Source organism: Brassica napus, chromosome A2, assembly GCF_020379485.1.
Source record: "Brassica napus cultivar Da-Ae chromosome A2, Da-Ae, whole genome shotgun sequence".
NCBI lineage: Eukaryota > Viridiplantae > Streptophyta > Magnoliopsida > Brassicales > Brassicaceae > Brassica > Brassica napus.
Genome location: NC_063435.1, coordinates 26,038,017 through 26,048,701, shown reverse-complemented (window position 1 = coordinate 26,048,701; position 10,685 = coordinate 26,038,017). Strand labels below are relative to the sequence as shown.

General features: G+C 28.9%; 2 protein-coding genes across 2 annotated transcripts; one reads left to right on the top strand and one right to left on the bottom strand.

The window, feature by feature from the left end:
* The first annotated feature begins 202 nt into the window (after positions 1–202).
* On the top strand, positions 203–667 carry LOC106398995. The gene has a single exon (XM_013839480.1). The coding sequence runs from the start codon at positions 203–205 to the stop codon at positions 665–667; it is 465 nt and encodes a 154-aa protein (XP_013694934.1).
* A 2,322-nt stretch (positions 668–2,989) lies between these two features.
* On the bottom strand, positions 2,990–7,464 carry LOC106398453 (truncated transcription factor CAULIFLOWER A-like). The gene is made up of 8 exons (XM_048745234.1): positions 6,892–7,464; positions 4,724–4,802; positions 4,562–4,626; positions 4,351–4,450; positions 4,134–4,175; positions 3,833–3,874; positions 3,524–3,645; positions 2,990–3,338 (listed from the first exon to the last, which is right to left on the bottom strand). The coding sequence occupies exons 1-8, from the start codon at positions 7,074–7,076 to the stop codon at positions 3,224–3,226; spliced, it is 750 nt and encodes a 249-aa protein (XP_048601191.1). The 5' UTR covers positions 7,077–7,464; the 3' UTR covers positions 2,990–3,223.
* Between the last annotated feature and the right edge of the window lie 3,221 nt (positions 7,465–10,685).

The following is a 10,685-nucleotide window of genomic DNA, read 5'->3' as shown; positions in this document are numbered from 1 at the left end:
TGGTTTTGTTAACCGGTTTTGTTAGTTATTACAAGTATTTGTCACGTTCATGAAATGGGAACCACATATTTCATTTTTAAAAACAATTATATGTGTGGCCCCTTTTCCCGACGCGTGTTATTACAAATAAGCTTCACTTTTATTGTTAACATTGCTATACACGTTTCTTCTTCATCGGAAATCAACTTAACACTTCTTTTCGATGGCTTCTGGTCAGACTTCTTCTTCAGCTTCCATTTCATCTACGGCCTCCATCATTTTTCCCCTTTGTCATTGTTTGCAGCCAACTACACTGTCGATCTCCTGGACAGACGCAAATCCCGGCCGTCGCTTTTTTAAATGCGACGTACATGGGTTCTTAGAGTGGTCAGACAAGGACTTGCCCTGTCAATGGCAGAAGAGAAGCCTCTTGGAAGCTAGGGACAAGATCCGTCGACAAGCTGCAGAAATCAAAGCTCTCCGTGAAGCCTTCTCGACGGCCAATGCTCAGTTAGCGGCGGTTGAGGTTAATCGTTCCACCGGTCCGAACGATGATCTATTGATTCATATTGAAGAAATCGTCAAAGCTCAAATCATTCAGTCCGATAAGAATATTCGTAACTGTGTTTTCTTTTCTTGTGCCGGCTTTTTCGTTGCAACCGTCGTGCTCTTACTGCTTAAGATATGAACTGCAGCTTGTTTATCGGTTTTCAATATTAATTATTTTCACTTTTAATTTTCATTACCATTGTATAATATCGTTTCTTATGTATGTTTCCTGTGAAATTTCCATCCAATCAATGTAAAATATCCACTGTCTAATTACTGTTCCTTATCTTGTTATATATTTATATACGAAGGTTAGCTGCAAAGCGAAGTTCATGTTTTGTCTTAGTTCGCATATCATAAAACATAGGGTTTGTTCCTTAATTGAACCAATTTTGTAGGGACTAAACGATGAATTGTATAACAATAATAGGTTAACTGAATATATTTGTCTTACTCATTTAAAATTTTTTCTCGCGGGAATATATGCGAGACAAAATGTCTTTTCTTCTGACACCATCTGACAGTTGTACCTATATTTGATATGCCTACTTTAGCTCTGCACCCTACCTACTCAAGTTGGATATCGTAAGGGGATATGTGGGTAATTTCGCGACCTACTGTACATCAACGAACCTAATTAACTTTTCGATTGCATGATTCCCTAATTAACTTATGTTTCGTGGTTTTTCAGCCAATTTGGCCTATAGTTAATCCAATATTTATAAGTACATAAAAAATATTATAGTAATTCAGGTATTTATTCGATTCTTGATTTAGATTTGATTTTTCGATTATATAGATATAAGATCTGTTCAAATAATTATTAGAATCAAAACCCGAACCAAAGTCTCATTTTTTGGCTCGGTTTGGTTTGGTTCTTTTGTTCCATAAAAATGTGCTCATGCCTAATTTACTTAACTGTGTTTAATTATTTAAATCATATTTAAGATCTACTGAAATTTGTCCCCTATATTATGTTTAAGTTAATGTCGATTAACATCTCAAAATATTTATAATTTGAACGCATCCTTGATATTTTCGTTGCCACGATCATGGTGTGTATCATTTCTATGGAATAGATTGATATATATATATATATATATATATATATATTATTAAAATTGAAGTACCATTTGGTACTGTCTAGAAACATAGATAATAATATAAATGATAATTATTTGTAAATATTGATAGCAGTATAAGAAAGCAGTATAATATTTTTTTAGTAATTACAATAATTTTTTTTCCATATTTCACTCAGTTTAACAATTTCATTAATTATATTACATTAACAATATATCACATTATTAATTATATTACCATAATAATAATAATAGTGCATATTTTTTATTTATTAGTTAATCAACATTAATTTTGTGCCAATTATAAAATAAAAAATGTAAAATAACTGGGTTTTGCATATGGTTAAACGTTTGGTTTAGTTTGTTTTACTATTTTTTGTTTTAATTTTAGTTTCAATCGATGAAAATTACGTAGCCAAAAAATAATTCAGAAACATGTTTTCTGAATAAAATAATAACTTGAATCAAAATAATAAAAATGTATTATATATATTGTCACTTAATTTCTCACTCCATTTTATTATTTTACTAAATAAAAACTCTTACTATTTCACTTCATATAGCCAAACACATAGAAATCATTTTTTTATTAGTTTATAAAATCAGTTAGACATGAACATTCCATTTAGGTGCGAGTTGTTTTTTTCGGGTATCGTTTTTTTTTTTGAAATTAAGCTCCGTTTAAATATTATAAATTTATGTGTAGGTTTTTAACTGGATCCTTCTGGGTCTGGATGTGTTCGGTTTTGATGTATAGAAACCTATAAATATCTAATAACAAATATATCTGAAACGGATTCGGAAATTTGTATAAAAATAATCATATTATCCAATTCGGTCTAAGTCTATTGAATACAATTAGTTATATTACGACTCATCTAAAATATAACACTAATTATGAAAAATAAATATCAATGTATAAAAATGTAAGATCCAATATCCGCACATCAATCTCTAGTATTATTTATAGGTTAGCCAATGTTAAGCCGTTCATTTTTAAAGACCCTCATTAGTTAACGAACACATATTTCGTTCTTTGTTTTGCATGGTGACTCTCTCTCTCAAGTATTTACCATTCTTCTCCAGTTGTAATTTCCCTATATCAGATGCTTTCGATTAGCCAAGACATGACAAGGGTTCAAGTCATCTAGGCAAATAAGCAGTGATTAAGCCTTAGAGGAGGAACAAAAATGGAAGAGTAAACCTAATTAATGAATAGATGATAGTCAAGGCTATTGGCAACAAGAGTTTTAGAAAGGTTCACCAACTAGAAAGTCTAAGATTAGTCTTATCCGATTTTTTTATGCAGAATGAAAATATAAATGTAGAAAAGGAAACTTATCCGACTCCAAACCTGCAATATTGATGTTGCTGACAAAGAACACAAAATGCAAAGTACAGTCATTAATAAAATATACAAAATCACATTCGGGATACAATTTTCTGAAATTAGTTCGAAGTTTGAAACTTGGAACATCTTACACCGGTTCTAAGAATACCAAAACCGAATATATTTCATGATATTCGGTTTGGTTCTCTACTTAAACCGAGAAGTTATTTAGTTTCTATAAATTTAAGTACTGAAAATAACAAACCAAGATGACCTTGAACCTCTACTCTCCAGTGAGCCGAGGCATCCAGTGCGGCAACGTTGTATTCCCCGAGCGAACTAGGATTCCGGTATCTTTTTCTCCAATTTCATTCATTTGCGATGTGTCCCTATAAGTACTACATAAACGATACACATTATGCACGTGGCTACACAAATATCAAGGATATACAAATTATAATTTTGCAATGTTGATCTACATTAACTTGATATTATTATTAATCAATACTAACACATTATAACTAGTAGTTTCATATATGCGTTGCCTAGTGAAATCTATATATAGAATGTTGAGAATTTATACCCGATAGACAAGGGAGGGTGGGGAGAAATAGGTCCTGGCAACAGGTGCGGTGTCTCACATGGTGGTGTTGAGTCTAACCCTTGGCTGATGTTTTGCGGCTCAATGTCTTCACCTTGATCAACCTGCCAAATTCAATATTCGTATAACTACCTAATATATTTCGTTTGGGAATTCTTTTAACATTCAAACATAAATTAAATATATGCAATCGGGAAATTTTAGACTAATCTCTGAAACTTTAAACTCCACATTAAATAGGATCCAAATCTAGTATGTAGGCATAGTCAAAGGTTTTGTCATCCGTTTCACCTTCTTTGTTAGCTGTTTCTTCAGTTCTTTGAGTTCCTTCTCCTATGCCAACAAAAGATCCCATATTTATTAATTTAATTCAGAAACTTAAGTATTCTAGACCGAAAATATGAATTTGTGTTTCTTATTTGGAAAAAAAATGAAGAACAGCAATCTTGAAGATTGCATATATAGTCCAAGTATTACGATTTGTACAACCCAATCGCGAAAAAGACCTGCGGGTACCTCAAAGACATTTGCAAAGTACAAGACCATTATATGACAACAACAAAGAGTAATTATCTCTAAACCAGTATATTACCTTTTTCTGGAGCTGTGCTAAGGACTCTACCATGAGCTGGTTCTGTGTTCCCAAACCAAAACAATAGCTACATTATTATATGTAGTATATCTATGTATCTATGTAAATATATGCATACAAGATTAGACACAAACCCTTTTGTACAAATGATCTATGCATATAGATCGTAGATGTATACAAAATGTAAGATAATTCTCTTTGTAGAAAGATAAAGAACCTTTCTAGAGCGAGTTCTCCTGAGGGAAGTATCAAGTTGCATCTCCAGACTCTGAAGCTCTCTGATACTTAGAGCATCTACCTCTTCTCCTTTTAAGTGCCTTGTTATATGAAACAAACAAGTTAAAAATGAAGATGCAATTTATTATATTGTTTAAATTTAGAATGTGTGTATTAATGTATGGATGATCCTTTGGTAATATTTTTTTCACCTTAAGCTTATTTGCATAGCATCAATCATCCTCAAGAGCTTCGAACATTCGGTTGAACACTCACCCTACAAACATAAGAAGTAGAAAGCAAAAGTTAGCCAAATTTAGGATAGACAATGATTTATATCTAATAGATATTTATTTATTTATGTGCTCAAGAACCTGCGAATCCAAACTGGGTGTAGGAATGTCTTGACCGGCGTATGAACACCTCTCATATCGATCCAGAATTCTCTCCATGCTAAACATCAATAAATAAAACTTGAATGACCACTCAATGTAAAACTATTATCATACCGCATGTTTAACATAATGAATAATTTATATTTTAAAGTTGGTATACTCTTTTTCTTTCTTATGTTATTTTGGAAAGATAAACAAAAACATTTCAAGATTTATATGCATGTAATGTTTATTTACAATTGAGACATTGATCTACCTTTCCATACATTTTGAACATTATATTTATAGACTTAGGAGTTAGGACATATGATATTTGGATTATTATTTTAAGCCCCTGAAAATTTCAAGAGAGAACATGCCCTTGAGTAAAAGGATTCTCATAAACCTACTGTCGGTAAATCAGTTAAACCGAGGATAAGTGACCAAGTAGCTCACACAGAGAGTTTACACTGTGAAATCAAACTTAAGATAGAAACGAGTTTAATTACGCCCTTCTTTACACCCAGTACAACTGAGCCACCACAGGCGGGATTACAGACACTATTTACAGTAATCCTTAGACTAAAATGATTATTAGATCAAAGTTTAAATTTCTTCATCATGTTTTCACTTTTTTAAAATATTTAGACATATACTACTTAAATCTCACAAGCTAGAAAGTATATGGGTGCGTATATATTTTCATGTGAAGATCGAGGTTAGTCCTAGGTTTGACCAAAAAAAGAATAAAGCAAGGCACAAAGCTCCATGACAAAGGCTTGCCATGCTTCCAACAACATTTTACGGTATATCTTACTTCCTGTTTACTATTATTACAATCATGACTGAAAGCTCACTCCTATATATAGTAGATTTGGTTTCTCTCTTTAGTAATTTTGTGTACATATAGTTATTATCAATACGAATCCATCCCTATAAAGATGATAATTTGCACATGTTCTTCCTATATATAGTAGGGTTACTTATTTTTCCGTTTCATTAGCACTAATTAGTGATAGTGTTTATCAAAAGATGAGAGCTATTGTAATTTACATGAACCTAGGACATCGGGATAATTTGAACGGTTTCATCATAATATGTCTCCTAGTATTAGTTTTACTGTTTCGGCAAACTTTTATCTCATATTCGTAATTACAATAGAAATAAAGGATAATCCATCCTATATTCCTATTACACTATTACAGTATAACTTACAAATAATAAAAGCTAAAACAAACAATTACCTTTCTAATTTGATCTTTCTATGTATGTTCTCCTTAACGATTCATTAAAAAGCAATTGCCTTTTTAGTCAAATTTGTTCATTTATAATTGAATTCTCAGATAAAATAATGACTACAAATTTTAATTCTGCTAAGTTGTTTGTACCAAAATTTGTTAGTTAAAAACTCATCAGACTTATTTTGTATGAAAGATCTTTGAATTCGAGTTACTAAAACATATAAAACAAACTTTAATCTAACACAGGTTACCAAAAAACACTTGAAACTAACATGAGTAATAGCCAAAGTAATCTACCTTTGAACATTATAAGATCTACTCACTGGTGCAAACCCTACAGGTCGGAATTAAAAAAAAAATATTTGTAGATTTTGTAACAAATTTAATTTTTTCTTCAGCCATTTTCCTATAATCCCACCATTTTTGTAAGCTTGAAGAAAAAATACACACGTAAATTAAAAGAAAGATATCTAATTATATTATGGCATATGTATTCAACTTATTTGGTTTACAGTTAGCACATTCTCAACAATCGTTGTTATATCTCGCAGTTTTGGTTTAATCACATAATTATCTATACTCACTTATGTTAATTAATTTGATTTATGTAGTATATATAATATTTCATTTTTATGTTCTTCCCTGATTACTTAGAGATGCAAGAACTAATTAAGCAGATATGTATGAACTAAGCATGTGTATTAATCTCTCTCGCACACATACATGTTTGTGAATCATCTATTTAATTTGATCAAAATATCTCAGTCTATTTCTCATCAATATCCACTACCTAATTAAACCCACCACTCCCCCCCCAATCGGTCAAAACATGAAATATAAGCTCATATATATGTAGGTCGACAAGAATAGATATGAGATCTTTTTCTTAAAAGTAAATTAAGTAATAGTTCTGGAAGAAACTCAAACCTGGAGCCAGCAGAGTACTCAAAGAGCTTGCCTTTTGGAGAAAAGACAATCAAAGCAACATCAGCATCACATAACACTGAGATCTCTTGAGCTTTCTTCACCAAACCTGTTCTTCGCTTTGAAAACGTCACTTGTCTCCGTATCTTATTCTCGATCCGCCGTAGCTGAACCCTTCCCCTTCCCATTTCGTCAAAATTTCCTCAAGAACCAAAGAAGAAAGCTACAAGAAGACCTTAGAACCTTCACTAGGAGAAAACGAAGAAGAACCCTAGATTCTCTCTCTAAAAAGAAAAAAAAGTAGAGTAAGATGAGAAACTATGCAAGATTTTAATGTGTGAACTTGGTTTATATAAATATGTTAGACACACAATGGCATATGGAGGAAAAAAAGAGAAAGTATCAAATGATACAATTAGGGAAAGTGAAAGAAGAAAACTAGTATTTATGTCAATGTGACGGAAATAGTCTTCAACTAGGTAATAACCCGCGCCTTGCGCGGGATGTGATTATTAGTTTTGTTATTTTTAATAAAAAGACATTAAATCTGTTTAATCTAGATATTGGTTCGGTTTTAAGTTTTTTTTTTTGGTTTTTAATCTTTTAAAATATAACTATTATTTTAAATTAATATTCATTTTCGTTTATTCGGTTAAAATGTTTGATTTTTTTGGTTTTTTCCGGTAAAAACAATAAAATAATATTATTTGTTTGTTTTCATGTTATGAATTTTAGATAGTCGTCATGTCGAACCAATAATTTCATATTATAGTTTTTAAACAGATAATACTTTAAGAAAAAAAAACTATTAAGACAAATCATTTTACTACAATTTTGCGGTAGTGAAACAAACATTAAAAAAAAAATATTTCAACTTTCAAAAAAATTAGATACTTTAGTTATGGTGAGTACTTAGTTACAATGTGCTAAAAATCAAGGTGCACATGTATGTGTATGTAAAAAATATATACAAATAGTTGACAAATATATACAGATATTGTTAATTAATATTAAATGACTTTTTTTTTCAAAATAATAAATGAAAAGTAGAACTAAATTAATTTAAAATAAAAAAGGCTTTGCCATTAGTCATTTTTTCATATAAAGAAAATAAAATTGTATCTGTAAATATGGGTGAGCACAGATCAAATATCTGGGTATTTGGAAGCATTCGTGTCGATTCGATCTTTAGCCATCTAGATATTCGGTGACTCGGATATCCGAAATGTTTTGGAATTTTAAAGAATATCTGATTTGATCCGTAAATAAAATAAAATAAAATTTTAAAAATAATTGATAATTTTAATAATAACATTTTATTACATAAATAAAACTTTATTTAACTTTTTTAAATTATAGTACCTAATATAATAAATTTAATTCATAAAAATATTGTAAAACTGATATAAAGTATAATATATATAACATATATATATATATATATAATTCTTTACATATATGTATATAAATCCATATAACAGATCGAATTAGATATATGTTCCTAAATGGTATTTGTGATTTGTTTCTTTTTTGTATATTGTATTTTAGTATTTGATTTGTTTCGTAGAGTTACGGATATCCAGATTTTTTGGTTTAAATCAAAACGGATACGAATCGAATCAAAATTTATGAATATTTTGCTCAACTTTATCCATAAACAATAAAATAATATATATATAGTTTGGCTTTTGATTCGTTATTTATTTTTATTTGAACCAAAAAATTCAGAGTTTTATTGGAACTATGTATGTGAGTTTTATATTAAAAAAAAATACAAAGTACATAGTGTGAACACATTTATGAATATAGTGTGAACGCGTTAACATATTTATTATCAAATCATTGTGAGGCTGCCACGTGTCTATTATAGTGTGAATGCATTTATTACAATGCTTCTCTTTTAATATATAAGGGATTATAATCATTATCAGTTAATGAAGTAATTAATTAACTAATATTGATAGTTTTTATTGTACGGAGTTTGGCCGGTTCTAATTCAATATAGAACCTGTTATTATCAAGATCAAAGATCTACTAACAAATGCTGTGAATCCATTGGATCTTTTGACCGATTGGTCTAAATATATGAATAGATAAGTAGATAGATATTTAAAATATTAATACAGAACTTGACCTATCGTAATGTTAAAACAAATTAATGGAAAATGGAATTAAAAAAAAAAGAACTTGGAGAATATATAGGGTCATGTGATGCAGTTATGCGTAGATCTTCGTAAGGCAGATAGTATTGTCGGTTGTCAAATCATCAATTTAATCTTTCTCATATCATAATTATAAGATCATAATAAATCAGCGTTAAAAAAATAAAATAAAAATAAATGAGAGACAATGAAGGATATAGATGAAAGACCAACTAATAATTTACACATATTGTGTTCACGATAGTTCACGTTAGAACATCTCCCAAAGACACTTTATAACTTTAAATATAAAATCTTTTGCTATCCAAAAATGAATTCAAAAGAGTGAAACTCTATATTTGAAGTTTCACTACTCAAAACTTCAAATTAGAAGTTTCATATTTTTATTTGCATTTTGGTCTTTACAATTACACACACATTTATGACTCAGAAATATTTTTTTCGTTTATTGTTTTAATCCATATCTCATAAATATTTTAAATTTTGTTTACATAATTTAAATTTTACACATAAAATTAAATAAAACTTTAAAATAAGATTTAAAACATTTTAAACTAGATTTAGACAATAATAATATACAAAAAAAAACTTAACAAACAAACTTTAAAAAATTACATGAAGACATAACTATTACACAAATTTAAATATTACAACAACACTAATAATTAGGTAACTTTGATCCAGATCCTTCAAAATTTTCAAATATTGTACAATTTTTTGTTTGTTTAACTGAAGATGGTTGTTGTTGTTTTTGATGTCTTTTTCGTACACTTCTTTCTTGTTCATATCGAATATATTCACGAGTATTAGTATCATCGATAAATTTAGTCTTTCAGCAATATTTTATGTTTTGTTTTTTACTTTCTTGTTCTGATTTAATGTATTTACAATTATTAATATTACCCGATATCAACAATTTTTACCTTATAATCTACAAAGTAAAAATGAAGAGAATCCTTTTTACTGCGAAATGCACTAGTAGATCATATATACATTACGAAAATCATTTTATGGAATAATATGTATTTTGTTTGAAGTTTAATATTAATTAAGATAGTTTATTTAAATATTATATTTTAATATAATATTTTATTAATTAATATTGTTATAATATATTTATATATGTGCTAGTTATTTACTTTTTTTTTATGAATTCAAATTAGTTATTACAAATATAAGAACCATATTATAAAATACAAATAGTTTTAAAGTTGAGTTTGGAGTTTTGTTTTTGGAGAAAAACACTGTTAAACTTCAAATATAGAGTTTTGGAAACTTCAAATATAGAGTTTATTTTTGGAGATGTTCTTAATCATATTGCGATTTAGATTTTATGTATAAACATAAAAGTTTGTGAAAGACTAAACATTTTTGGCAGGTTACGCTTCTTAAAAAGAGAATAACCTCCCTTTATAGTAAAATTGCAAACGAATTATCCCAAATCCAAAACAAAATCAAGGACTAAGAAAACTGTTATTATTAAAACGTAGAATTTTAATTATTTATCGTGAGTTCAAGTACTACAGATAATTGGATTTGATATATAGGTTTTAGACAACATGTCATCACTTAAAATAAGATAGAACATGGTAGCATTAAAAATGGATATATATATATATATATATATATATATAT